We start from the raw sequence: 14,306 nt of genomic DNA, 5'->3' as shown, positions 1-14,306 counted from the left end.
AAGGTGGGGGTAATCAGCCGAAGCTGAAGGCTAAGGCTGGTAACCCTTCACGAGAAAAAAAATGGTCATGATAGCGGTAAGTGGAATGGATAATTTATTTCTAAACGTGTAAAAACATAAAAATCATCAGCACATACTTCAATTGACGAAAAAAGTCTAAGCATTCATTTTTCAATATGTGAATAAAAGCTGGTTGAGAAAGTAAATAGCAGTAAATAAGCTTAACAGAAGAAAACATTACAATTGTAAAAATCGAAATTCAACTATTTTTTCGATGTTTCGTTAGGTCAACGAAGTAGACCTGAAAGTCATGTTTTTGCTTCTTCACTGACGGCAAGCAACACAAAGCGTGCGAACTTGACATGATTACCCTTAGAAATCATGCACCGCAGTCACACATAACAAGATTACCCCTGACCTTGAGTGACCTTGCCATGATTATTGTTTCATCTACAACTAGATGACGTCCCAGGCGCTGATTTAGAAAATTCACTGTATACGTTTTCGGCCAACCAGAAAATAGATAATTAGTCGAATGTATAATTATACATATTATCCATTATGTTGTCAGAGATCTAGCGAAAAAAATCTAATTCATAATTATTGTAATCCACCTTTACACAAAGTAAAGTTGCAGCAGTGAAGAAGAATAAAAATTTAGAGTCTTGGCACCTCACGTTAACGTGATCACCGGTACCTCGATAGTTAGTTTCCCCATCCCTGCGTCACGACAATGTATTTCGTACAACGTGACACTGCCTTCGATGGGGTTTCTCAAGGCGCAGTATCAACAGCTAGCTACAGCCACAAATGTCCACGTTCGACAGCTTTTAAATTTGTCGTAGAGTACTTTTGAGAATTATGCTGATTTATGAAGTGGTGATTAACTTAAAACAAAACGTTTATTTACAGTTACTTTTAATTGCATTGATACAAAACAAATTTTATTCGGTTTCCCGATGGAAATCTCAGTATCATAATTGCCTTGTTCTCACCTTTGCAATCCACAATAAAGACTCTTTAAGCAGCCCAAACAGTACCAAATTTCCACGCCACAAGGGTAAGTTTAGTTAATGTAATAGTCCTCTTTCCCAGGTTGTATCCTTGGAAGAACGTCGCCATGTTGTTTTTATTCTGCATCGTTTCCCTCGGTCAGCTGCAATATAGTTATGTGGTGTAACCATCATGGCGTGCGGTTGCACCCTGAGCGACGTGGGCACAAAGCATCTTCGCCGGAAAATGAAGATCTTTAGATCATTTCTGGAGCGTCATTTTAAGAAGAAAATGCGGAACACATTGATAAAGTAAGGCACGTACACACAACTCTAAAATCAAGGTTTGCTTGTATGAAACGCACAAGTTGAAATGTTCAATACTCCGAAACGATAGTATGATTCTCGTCTTGGTTATGGTTAGGGGTAGGCGTTAATTTGTTTTTCTCTTTTTGAAGTGTTAAGGAATTAACCCAGGGTTCATATCGGTGACATGAACTGTGGAAAAGACGAAAAAACCGTCAAACTCTCCGTCGGCTTCTCTTTGGCACCAGACTTGTTATTAGCGTTAATCTTTTCTAGAGATTGCCGGCCATGAGATGTTAAAAAGGAAACTTAATATGGAAGTAGAGGGGGGATACATCCTGGCTGAGCTCGAAATATTATCTTGATAGAGAACGAAACTCTGATGACCAATCATAATCAATATGAAGGGAATTAATTTATCGAGACTTTGCACCAGTAGTGGTGTCCTCAGTGATTATATCAATCCTGCGCATGGCGTTTTTCCTTCAAGAGGACGGGGTCACTGTTCAAGGTTATTGTACCGCAGATGTCGAAGACTGTCAATCGCATACAGCACAGAAATAAGGTTCAATTCTCCACCTTTATTCATAATAATTTTAAATAATAATGGAACTGGTGTGATATTCCAGCGACCTTATTCACGCACGTGGGAACATCTCCAGTATAAATAACTCAAGAACTGGCCATGTCAACGGCTTAGAACCGACAGCAGTTCATTCAGCATCTGTCCACTGCTTGCGTATGCAAATAGCCGACACAGGCAAATAAAAAAAATTACGGTTCTATCGATCTCATTCTGACAGTAACAGCATTATCTTTGATTCAAGAAATATTGCTCCACCCTCGCAATAATTAGTTAAAAGAATAAAACCAGTAGCAACTTACTCTTCGCCTACCCAATCGTTTAAGGAAGCTTAAATGTTCTTACTTTGGCTTCTCATTGACCTTTTATACTGTTTTTCTCTGTTCAGATTTGCCGTTGAGATTACTTTAGTCTCTGTTTTATAACATTTGACCGAAAAGCACTCTTATTTAGTAATCTTAGCTCTACCTTTGTTGTTTAGTAATTAAGACTCTGCGTCAATCAATAAACTTTTGAAACATGAATTCATTTTTCACCTGTTCAAAATCAGCTACGATTGTCTCACATTAACACTTTGGTTTATAGTAATTCCAAGAAGTGTAAGACAACTGAAGAGAAAAGGTCAGAGCAGATTTGCAAACAAAAGTAAAGGCTATGGAGACAAAATTTAACTGTGATACATAGCACTTCTCATAAAGAATGCAGGTCGTCACTTTGAGGAAAATACGACATTTTTCAATTTATTTGTTCAATTTACTTTCTTGAGGTTTTCAAGGACTCAAAATAACGAATATACCACTGCATAGCAGCTTTCCAGAATTCATAAATCTTGCATTGTGCATTCAAAAATATAAATAACTTTTAAAACCCTTTTTCGATAACAATATATCTTTTTTGCTTTATAATTTACAGCGTCACTGATTAGTCCTTGTTATTATGGCTTCAGTACTGCCTTGTCCAAAGCCTTCTGGAAACTTTCCAACGCTCTACGGAGACTCAGACAAAATCCGCGAGAGAGTGGAAACAAGGGATAATCGGGGCCGATCTTTTCCCACGAGGTCGCACCTTGACATACGCCGTCGTTCTCGGTTTTCGAGGTTTTGCCTTCGGGGGATGGATCTAGACAACTCGCCCCTTTACCCTCGGGGTCGTTGGCTTCTTTCGTAACGTCATTTTCAGCGACGCAGTTCTTTACAAGTTCATTTTGTCCTTTTCCCTCGTTTGGTTCTAGTTCTCCCGCTGAAGAATGACCGTTCAACATCTGTTCGTTATCGCATCCCGGTACAGACTTAGTTCGCGTTGCTTCTGCGACGATGACGTCATGGACGGTTTCTTCTATATGTCTCAGTTCACCAGCCGCACCATAATCCTTAGGGTCGCCATTTTCGCATTCGGACAGCGTTGTCTCCTGCTCGTGGAAAAGATCAATCCACCGCTTGAATTTTCGTATCATTCTGTGAAGAGGTAACAGAAATGATCATGATTATGGCTAAAAATTTTTACGGAAATATCTTGTTGCAGTCAAGGTACAAAGCTATCAACATCTCATGTCTAAGACGAACTATGCCCTCTTTCGAGTAGTAATTTCCCCAACAAAAAGTGTTGTCCGGCTTGAACTTTGAGTCAAAGTATTCAAAAACCAGCTGAATAAGTCGAGGTTCGAAAGACAATACTTAGGTCACCAACCTTACCGACAACTTTGCTCCTGCGGTTAGGACTGTAAGTGGATAATGAAGACCATGGCCTGATTTAACTCGAATTTTACTCCGAGAGTCCACGCTATCTCTGCTAGAGGTTTTACTTTTACCACGACAACTTCAAGAATTAATCTATAGCAAAACAGCTAGTTTCGGTACACATACTGTGTGTATCAGCCGCCTCGACCTTTGCCTGCATGTCTGTCCATCTGTTAGTCTGTCAATCCGTCTCTGTCTCTGACCAATAGACGGACGCACAAGTATGTCTATGTAAATCAACTAAGAGCTAATTAAACAACTACCGACGGATGAGTTATTAACATCGGTCTCTTAATCTGCATGCCTGACTGACCAACTTGCTAACTGACCAACTGATGATATCTCACCTTGCTCCATGATGCGCGAAGTGCTGTAATATTTCTTTTTCCAAGCCGCTTGGAGGTTTTGTGACAAGTTTCTCCATCGACTGGACCAGTTTCAGTAAAACCATTTCATTGTACAGGCGACTATTCTCCAATCCCTGCGCGGTTCCTCTCTGTTTTTCATACCCAGCTTCGTTGTAATATGGTTCACTGCATAAAATTAGTCCTGGAGGGAAGTAAACTAGCATTAAAATAAGGCTTGATCGTAAAAAAAAACTGTACAGAATACAATTAAAATCGATTTTGTCCTTAAAAATGTCTACCTACTCCTCCTGAGCGTAATTCTAATCCTTTGCAATTCACCCCTCTTCGCAAAATTTAAGATTTTTCTACCAGTTGTTTGGCAACAATTGCCAATTTTTGGTTGTGATAGAAATGTCGACAAGAATGAAGCATGAGGAACACTCACCATCAAAAAATTGCAATGCATTACCTTGTATTGATACTAAAACTTGAAGCACGTTCGACTTTGACGTCCAAACCTCGCTTCCACGCCCGGCCCAGGTTCCCAGTAGACTCACACAAACCTTGCCGTCCTCGTAAAGATTTGGATTTAAACGACCGGAGCACTGGGACAGGTAGTAGAACACAGGGGGAGAGGCAGGGTAATCTGGCGGCAGCCGGACATCAAAAACAAACAGTCCATGTTCGTATGGGGTTCCCACAGGCCCAGTGATCATGACCCTTAGAATATCCTGGTGCAAAAATAAAAGGGGCTTATTAAGAATTCTTGATAAAGGTCATTTCAACGCAGAACTGCAGTAAAAGAGTACCTATATTCACGAGTATCATGAACCTGACGATGAAGGCTGAAAGTTCGGACAATTAACAGATCACTTCAAATCATTTCTTAGGCATAATACAATACGACCAACTCGATATGGTCATAAAAACCTAACGTAGCTTCAAATGTGAAAAGACTAAAATAATGAGGTATATAAGAGAAAATAAATGCATTTTTGGTAACAAGTGAGATTGGCTTAAAGTAGAGGATTCCCAGAGAGACAGGAACAACCGTAATGATATTAAACGAAATAGTCAATATTTGCTGATGACTTGATGCAAAAGGCGATTTCAACCCAAAATTTATTGTGTCAGCTAATTGCCAGGTAGAACTGCATGTTGCAGATTTTTTGGTTACCCTCGAACCCTTCACTCATCGTTTGACGCAATATAAGACCACTTTTTATAGAAAAAGCCGATCGCTTCGTGCCAAATGACTTCACTGTAGTAACACCGCGTCAAAAGTCGTCTAGTTTAATGACCCACTCACTGTTTTCATGCCGTGAATATGTACCAGCATCAAAGAGATGCATAGGAATTTTTTCGTTTTTTCTGCTCTCTCTCTCTCTCTGTCTGTCTCCCCTCTCTATAACACTGATAAAAGGACACTCACCACACGATTCTCGTATCCTCTGACTATGATTCCGGCTGGAAGTGAAAACATAAGAAGAGCCATCTCTTTTCGCAGACACGACAAGAAGCGACCAGGATTTTGCGCCTGGAATGTGGTATGAAAGTAGATGTGCTCTTCAGGAACATTTTCGAAAGTCATAAAAGCTGTGAAGTGAAAAAAATTATCATTTGTTAAAATTAATGTCTAATGGCATGAATATGGAAATTAATCAGAGACGTTTACATAGGCGCCTGTCAAAATCAAACATTTTAAAATGTTTCAAAGTGCATTACCAAACGCTCAAAAATACTTTACCAGGATTTGTATTTGACACAATTTCGTTGATCCTGTTGTTCGCCTCCTGTAGGACCTCTCTGTCGACATTCTCCTCCTCACCAGCTGAGGAGCCGTGCCTGGGCACGTGATCCATGATGTCAATAGGCCCATCTTCTTCAGTACTTTCCCCACTCGTGGTCTCCCATTCATCATCTGATGCCATGGTGGAACCATCTGATGACAGCTGTCCATCGTCCTAAAACGTCGGTCAATCATTTAATTAATAGATGTCAGTAACGCTTCAAAACGCTTGGAAATCCTGCTTTAACACTCCACCTGGGTTAAATCACGCTAGGCGCGAACAGTACAGAAGCTCCACTTAGCCCGGTGGCAGAATGCGTGGAGCAGCAAAGCATGGAAAACATGGACATCAGAACGATATACTCAGTTAAACTGTCACACTTTCACAAAGTACCCTGAACAACTGACATTACCTCGGTATCAAATTTGTACAGCTCCTGAGGTTTAACTTTGGAGACCGTGCTGTCCACCCATCGGATGGACACACTGCCTTCGTCGTCCACTCGTGTGACCTGAAGATAAGGGAAATATAAAGAAACTGAGATAAAGGGGCTGATCTGTAAATTAACAAACTGTTACCTGACTTCCAAAGAACTTGCTTAAAGTCACCCTACCTGACCTATACATGAAGTTGTTGTGTCAGAATTCTGATCGCCCTCGTTATCATAGTCATCCCTTGCCATGCGCACCACAACATCTCCTACGCTGAACACGAAATCCGTATGCTCCGTGATGTCGTACACGCTCACGTCACGTTCCACACTCAGTTCTTCACCATCTCGCGAGAACCACTTGATGTAACACAAGCGTGACTGATGGTCAGCAGTGAGTACCACACCATACTTTGACGAATCTGCATTCTCTGTGTAGATAACATTGTCGCAAAATGGTAATTACTTCCAAATGTGGGGTTTCCTTACCTTTCAAAAATAAGAACCTAACATAACCTCTATTTAGAAAAGAAAAGCAAACACAATATTCGCGCACGACTGAATGAATCAGCGAAGATCTTAAAGAAAGAGCCACACATGCCAAAAAACTAAGTAACGTTTTAAGGCTCTAGAATTTAATAATTCTCTCTTTTCATGGTGGCCGAGATGGTAAGTTTGGGATCCTTTAAGGCCCGACCAAACGCACGCAACATCTTGAAACGTTTTTGCACGCAACGCGTTCCACACGTTAGGCCACCCTATAGCAACATGCTGCAACATGTTTCAAGATGTTGGATGGTGTTAAATAAAATCTGAAAATAGTCAAATTTTTGTTGCAACATTTTTTAATGTTGCAAGATGTTGCGCGCGTTTGGCCACTGAGCACTTTCACAACATCTCGCAGCACGGTACAACAATGTTGAAATGTTGCGTGCATTTGAGTGGGCCTTTCACCGCAAGGGCTAGCAAAGGATTAAAACTGATCATTACATCAGAGCAGTTTTCGATTGAGTGTCGAAAGTACAGCTGTAAACTAACCTAAAGTACATATAGTTAAAGGGATTTAAGTAATTCCGAACTGAATCTTCGAATTCCTTCAAGAAAAGGCACGTATTAGATTTAATACGTAACTGACCCCTTTTATCAGACACATAATCTCCTGGAAAGAACTCCAACTCGTCTAAGTGAAACACTGGTATCAAATCCGTGGATAACACCTTTTCCTGTTTGGAGCCATCCTGCCAGATAACATCCACTGTGGTACAAGTATTTGACACTTCCACACACACCTTGTCACCGACCTTCACTTGCAAGGGTGGAGCTACTTTTCGCTTCCTTCTTAGACGCTTCTTCCTTCGCTTAGTCGGGTAGCGTACCCCATGGGACAGACCAGAGTCATGTTTAAGAGCACCCGCAATATTTGCGCCTTTTACTTTTGGTATAACAACTTCAAGACCGTCCGAATCTTCATCTGCATCTGCATCTGCTTCTGCGGAATCAGAGCCGGTGGTATGAGGCTGCTCGTCATGTGTATCCACCTGATTAGCTCCACTCTGAGCTAATCCTGTTTCCGAAGCCTGACAGGCAGAGGGGTCTTTCGTAATTGAGGATGTTTCTGTGGACGCAGGAAGATTGGAGTCGCATAAAGAAGTTACCGACGTCGATGAACTAGAGTTTTTGGATTCACTTTCAGCTGAATAGAAACTCCCTGAACTCCCTCCAGAGCTCAAACTCGCACTGGCACCTGTTGTTGTACTCTCCTGAGAATCACCTAATTCTACTTTTCCACTATTAGAGGTCTCTTGCTTATGTACACTACACCCGTCTATCTGACTGTCGGATACCGGATTGGTAGGCGCACGCTCGCTGAGCACCTCAAGTCCCTCCGTATTCTCGTCATCAAAGCTTTCCTGTTTGGATGAAAAGTTCCCTCCACTCGCGGCAAGTCTTAGATCGCGAGCTTTCAATGTATAGAATGCTTTGTCCCCAATCTGAACGCTTGCATGTCGAAAACGGTTCGCAACGAGTAGCCTGAAAAACAAATTTATGACAAGATAAGAGTCGAAATTGACTGTAGGTACGTCTGGTCCACAGCCAATCCCAAAGAAGAGAAAAGAAAAGGAAGGAACAGTAAATTCCCTTACCATATATACATGGTATCTTTGGAGAAGAGACAAAACTAGTTTCAAAATTGGCGATTAACTTATTTCAGACCAACTCATTTCCCCTCAGAGTCAATTACCTAACATCACAAAGCAGATAACTCGTACACAAAGAAACCCAGACTAGAAGGAATATAGTACTGCAGTGTATTGCAGTACAGAGCTGGGTAAAGATGACCCTGATTTCAGATCTGAAAGCTTAAAAAGAAAATTCAGTATAATTCCCTTGGTCTTCAATTTGATGATTGGATGCTCAAAGAGGAAAAGAAAAATTACCCCAAAACCGCTTTTGAACCAAGGAATAAAGAAACCCAAATTAAAATTTAACCTTAGGTTGGTGTCAATCGGCCTTTCAACAACTAGGCCCAGAACGATCACTAACCTGTGAAGTTGTTCCTGTGTTACTGTGGGATCAGGTGGTTTAAGACATTCATCTTCTTGGGAATTATTTTGGCAGGCACCACAGATCTGCCAGTCTACATCACACGCAATAATACTTGCCTGATGTTGATAAAAATAAAATAAAATTAGATCACACCCCTTAAATTGGACTACAAGTCTAATTGCAGAAAACCATGAACACGAGACATGTTTCTGAAATGTTTTAGTGTCTAATGCAATTGTAAAAAATAATGCCAATTTGTTTGTTGTTTTGTGGTTTACTTACCATCCTCATCCCTTAAGTAATTGGCAACAACAGAAAAGACATGCCCAACACATTTCAGGTGTTCATGGTTTTCTAAGTTTAACAACAACACTACAAACGTTTTTTCAAATTATACAAAGCTCTGATTTTTCCACCAGGGCCCAGTTGTATAAAGGTCTGATAACGTTATCCAGTGGATTAGTGATAACAAAACGTCTAGCATTATCCACCGTATAGAGTTTTATCCAGTGGATAGCGTTATCCAACCTTCAAACAACCAGGGCCGGAAGAAGACAAATTTAAAGAGCGGGAAAAAGTTTTGGTTCTGCTGACCTCCTCCACAGTTCCTTTGATCTGGGCTTGATTGTGAATGACAGGCTTCACTCCCGATAGCCATTTAGCTTCTTTAAATGCTCGTGAAGGACCAGCAACCTTCTGGCCCGGATAAAATGATGCAGAATAGAAAGGGGAATCCTAAAAACATGGAACAAGATGCAAAGTAATCAGCAGGGAAAGGGAAGAATGAACCTTTCAAAGAACAAGTGCAATGTTTAGGACAGTACAAAAGGTCATATTCCATGCTCCAAACATTGCTTTTACCAGTCCATTTGTATGACTGACAGTAATATTGATGGTACAATAAATCATTTATGCGTGTAAAAGTCTTTTTAAGTCATGGTATTGATGTTGTAGTTTGAAATGAACTTAGGCTACCAGTAAGTGATTTTTATTTGGTTTAAATTATATTTCCTTTTGTTTCCATTAAATTTATGCACAAGCAGTTCTACAACACTTGTCTCAGCCTGCTGCATTTAATCAAATGTATGTAATGAGCTTAATTGCACCCTGTAAAAAAACATAATGGTACATAATAAATTAAATATCATTATTAGAGCATACTTGAAATAAAAACCAAACCAAATTATCCTTCATGAGTTCATTTCATTACACAAATAATAAGGACCTTAAGTAGTCACGACTGAAACACTATGGAAAAAAAGGGTTTAAAAACTGGATTTGTATTTTCTTTACACAAATTTTAAAGATTTCACTTGATTGTTTTGGACTGAAGTGCTAGGAAAAGTGCAAAATCTTAACACAAATGTGCTGAGCAATTGGTCAGCTTGTCAATCTTTTGTTTGGCCCCAATCCCACTGTCACCATCATGGTTTGCATAGGGTCACTGAAATTGAGTTACCTCATCACGTTGATCACTTGTGTCATAAATCATTGAAGCCTGCTCTCCTTCCAAACTGCATCTGTATTTCGCACACAATTTTTGAATTTGTAAATTGAATAGTTTACTCACTATCAATGGTGTATTATAGAAAAAAAATAAGCAGTTGGTGGACTTCTTCTTCCCAAAACTATACAACAGTCAGATGTATTACACTATTGTAAACTGTACAGGGCCCAGTCGATCAAAGGGTGAATATGGCTATCCAATGGTTAAATCTCTATCCAGTGGATAAATGTAAACAAAACATACTGTGCTAACCATAGACATTTATCCACTGGATAACATTATCCACACTACAAACAACCAGGGCATGATGTACTGGACCCTGAGAAATAAAACAGTGACTAATATCTGTCATATGCATTGTACAATTGAAATGGAAGCAGCTATAAAAGTGACATGTTTTAAACTGGATTTTCACTGTATCAAACATGTGTTATACAAAATGTCATGCTTAGTCCTAAAAACTATCAAAGCACACAGATGCTGGTAATATGTAGGATCCTCATTTGCCTTAAAACTCCTCCATAGAGCAATATAACTAATACCCCATTCCCACCAAAGCTTAAACATGTTTTAAAGTTGTTTTGTTAAACACAGTTTAATTTTATTTTCTTTGTAGAAACTACTGAACCTAATATTTTTTACTTAAATGTAGCACATTATAAATGCAAGTTAGCAAGTACTTGAATCCTATGGAAAATTAAGTTTTTCAGTTCTCTGTTTATGATTTTCAATCAGTAAAAACCAGTTTAACAAAACATGTTTTGCTGGTGTGAATAGGGTATAAGATACTTCAAAGCAAGCACAAATGCACCTGGAGCCATTCTTGATTCTTAGCACAATCTTGCGATAAACCTCAGTGACTATTCCAAGCCAAGGGCCCAGGCTCACAGGTAATCCAGGAACAAACTCCTACATAGAAAAAAGTGTAAGATCTAGCATTCACTAAAGGTAATCACAGTACATTTCAAAATTTGTACCTGATGGAGCAGTCATTACTTTTAATTTGTATATACAATTGAGAGTAACTTCCAATGGAATGTCTGAAGAAATCCATTGATTTTGCATCAGAATGGCCTGTAAAGGTCTGGGATATTAAACTAAGCTTAAGCCTCTTGACCAATCAGACACAATAAGAAAACCACTTGCCACCTTGTCATCCACATTTTCTTGTTTTCTATTAAACTAAACTTAAGCCTCTTGACCAATCAGACACAATAAGAAAACCACTTGCCACCTTGTCATCCACGTTTTCTTGTTCTTCAGGGTGTTTACTTGTTTTTTTTTACTTAAAGTCCTGAATGGCTTCCCGTTCCATTTTCCATCACTCTTATTGAACTTACTTTGGTTTTAGTTTTATGACAGAATAGCTTGATGGTCCGAGATTCAATTCCTTGTGAATACTCAGAGTTTTTTATTTGTTCCATGCTCCTAGTAGTATGCAGGACGCTTACAAGTCAAATAAACTTCATAGTAGACCTCACTCACCATAGAGTCTCTGTGGCTCTGTGGTAAAGCATCAGAGTGCTGAATCTGAAGGTCTGAGGTTTGATTCCTCGTAGGGACTCAAAATTTTTTTCTTTATCCCATGTTCATGACAAGACAAAAAAACATCTTTCTCTAGCTTGACAAATTGTTTCTTAGTTTTCATGTTGATGAATCCCATGAAGGGAATCACCACTAACTGACACTCTAGGGTCTGATACACCTTTCAGAGCTAACCCAGAAAAGTGTGGTAAATTTATTAGCTCCTAGAACCATCATTACGAAAAAGGGAGTTGTCCAACAACCCTGAAGATAAGCATGAGACAACCTGTGGGGACCACATAGAGCACTCCACTTATCAATCTATGTGTTGGAAACTTTGATAGTTTTGATTGGGTGAGTCAATTTCCTTGTGCAAAAGACACAACCTATACATGTGTTTTACAAATACCTGTAAGGGAGAAAGTTCTTTACAGTCCACGTTATGAAAATTCTGGTTGGCCACCAGAACATTGACACTGGCAACAACTTCAACATTGCAGACAAATCCTTTCTGGGTTCCTTTCTGCACATCAGAAAACTTAACAACATCACCTGGAAGGAGAGACCTGTCTGCTAGTTTGACCTGAAAAACATATCAAAGCTTATTGATCTCCATAATGGACAATAAACAACTCAAGGCAATTAGCTATACAAGGATGCCCCACATAAAGAGCCACATGTTCCCTTTTTGGACTAGAGGTAAACAGAAAGGCAGGAATTTCCTCAAACACAAAAAGAACTAAGAGAACTACCACTGACACATCCAAAAGAGAGCAACGGCTCACATTAAGGTGAACAAAATAAACACTTGAAAAAGTAAAGTTCTCGGTTTTTGATCCTTACAATGCTCTGAGAATGAAGTGCGATGCAATTGCTATCTGAAAGCACAACCATTTTCTAGGTGAGAGGTATGAAAAAGGATACCTTTTCAGTTAATGGTAGTTCATGCATGCGGTAATAAAAGGTTATGAGGTTTGAACTCAGTGCAGACCCTCCCTCTGTACCAAACTATAATGGGTGAACAGTTCCTGCCCTCCCCCTCCCCCCCCTCCACTATCACTAAGTAACAGCATAAGGAGGTGACTCTGAACTGACTTTGTTACATGTTCTCAAAAATAATTCACAGAACAAAACACAAGAAGTTGGGAACTGAACCCACAAGTGTCAGACTGATTTTTAACAAAGTCAGCAAGATTCTGATCATTTCACTTATTCATTGACCTAACCATTTAATAATGTTAAAAACAAGACCTTACACAATGACAAGTCTGTAAACATTTAAAACAAGAGTTGAAAAAAATATATTAAACCGGAAAACATGTAAATCTGCATAGCTTACAATGAGTGAATTTTAGTGGTTAATGTTTTAAAAAATTAGGCACGAGAGTAACGATTTGGAAAGGTGTGGGTGTTTTACCTCACCTTTCTTTTTTTTTTATAATGTACACAGTGAAGAAAAATGTTTGCCTTTTATGTTTTGTTCCAAAAATTAATTTAAAAAAGTCGATTAAACGAGTGGTGTGCAATATCGAAATGAAGTACCTTATATTTGTTCAGGTGTTCGACAAGCAAGGCGGAAAAACCCAGGCATAACCTTATCAAATCGGAAATACTTTTTAAACAAATACATCCTCACAAAAGGTATGGAGCACATGAAAAAAAGGGAGCAAACTCTAAATTTTCTGTTGAATGTAAATCGAGGAAGTTGTTAATATTTTAGCTCATCCTTTAACACGTTTCAAAACAATATCGCAATACAAAGTGCCTTTACTTACAATTTAGAAATTATCTCCCTAAAGGCCGGAGCCGTATCAATTGCGATTACGTCAAAAGGTTTAAAAATCGGTCTCATTAGGTAAGAATGATTGAAAAAAAAATAGCGAAATATAACTCAAGTACGGCAAAAGTTCTACTAAAACGTGAAGAACTAAAAGATTAAATAAAAAATTACCTTGGTAAGCGACAAGGTTTCTTCGTTCCCTGAAGGGTACCAACACACTACGATGTGACCCTTCTTGAGCGCCTCTTCTTCGCTGTCCGATTCATCAGATGTTTCTTCTGCATCTTCCAAAACAAGCCCAACAATTCCTTGAGAATTTTTGACAATATCCTCCGCGTAAATGCCGGTTGTTTCCGCCATGTCAGTTTGCAAGTGGACGAGTGGCCAAGCCTTAGCATAGGTAACCAGGCTTCAAAGAAAATTGGCTGAATAGGACTGGATGTGAATGTGGCTACACCGTAGTTGCATTGAAATCTGAACATTTACAAATAAAACCCAAGTCAAACTAAAATTATTTTTAAGTCTCCCACAAATTGAGGCAGTAAATGGCAATTGTATTGTATGACATAATTTGTATTATAGCATAAGGAACTTTTTTCCTTAGTTTACAAAGATATTCCATGTTATAACCTTCTCATTAAATTTCGCGCGACTCTATCGGCTATTTAACGTCACGTGGTACAAAATCATCGGACAGTTATCACACAAGAACCCCCGTTTACTTGAATATTTACCTCCAAATTTCACATTTGCCCTTGAAGCTT

General features: G+C 39.2%; 1 protein-coding gene across 1 annotated transcript; it reads right to left on the bottom strand.

Annotated features, from left to right (window-relative positions):
- Positions 1-1,859: 1,859 nt before the first annotated feature.
- On the bottom strand, positions 1,860-13,927 carry LOC131782828 ((E3-independent) E2 ubiquitin-conjugating enzyme UBE2O). The gene is made up of 14 exons (XM_059099567.2): positions 13,714-13,927; positions 12,172-12,345; positions 11,050-11,147; positions 10,191-10,251; positions 9,326-9,466; positions 8,729-8,847; positions 7,320-8,215; positions 6,368-6,615; positions 6,167-6,265; positions 5,712-5,928; positions 5,397-5,560; positions 4,434-4,695; positions 3,965-4,166; positions 1,860-3,335 (listed from the first exon to the last, which is right to left on the bottom strand). Exons 1-14 carry the CDS (start codon positions 13,900-13,902, stop codon positions 2,816-2,818), a joined length of 3,390 nt encoding a protein of 1,129 aa, XP_058955550.2. The 5' UTR covers positions 13,903-13,927; the 3' UTR covers positions 1,860-2,815.
- Between the last annotated feature and the right edge of the window lie 379 nt (positions 13,928-14,306).

This window comes from Pocillopora verrucosa, chromosome 8 (assembly GCF_036669915.1).
Source record: "Pocillopora verrucosa isolate sample1 chromosome 8, ASM3666991v2, whole genome shotgun sequence".
In the NCBI taxonomy this organism is placed as follows: domain Eukaryota; kingdom Metazoa; phylum Cnidaria; class Anthozoa; order Scleractinia; family Pocilloporidae; genus Pocillopora; species Pocillopora verrucosa.
The sequence above is the reverse complement of the archived record's forward strand: the minus strand, read 5'-3'. Positions and strand labels throughout refer to the sequence as shown.

Coding starts and splice junctions, on each gene's coding strand:
- LOC131782828 (XM_059099567.2), bottom strand. CDS start 13,902: ATGGCGGAAACAACCGGCATTTACGCGGAGGATATTGTCAAAAATTCT. Junction 11,148..12,171: donor AAGAACTTTCTCCCTTACAG/GTATTTGTAAAA, acceptor TTTTCTATGTAG/GAGTTTGTTCCTGGATTACC. Junction 10,252..11,049: donor AGAATCAAGAATGGCTCCAG/GTGCATTTGTGC, acceptor TGCGAAATACAG/ATGCAGTTTGGAAGGAGAGC.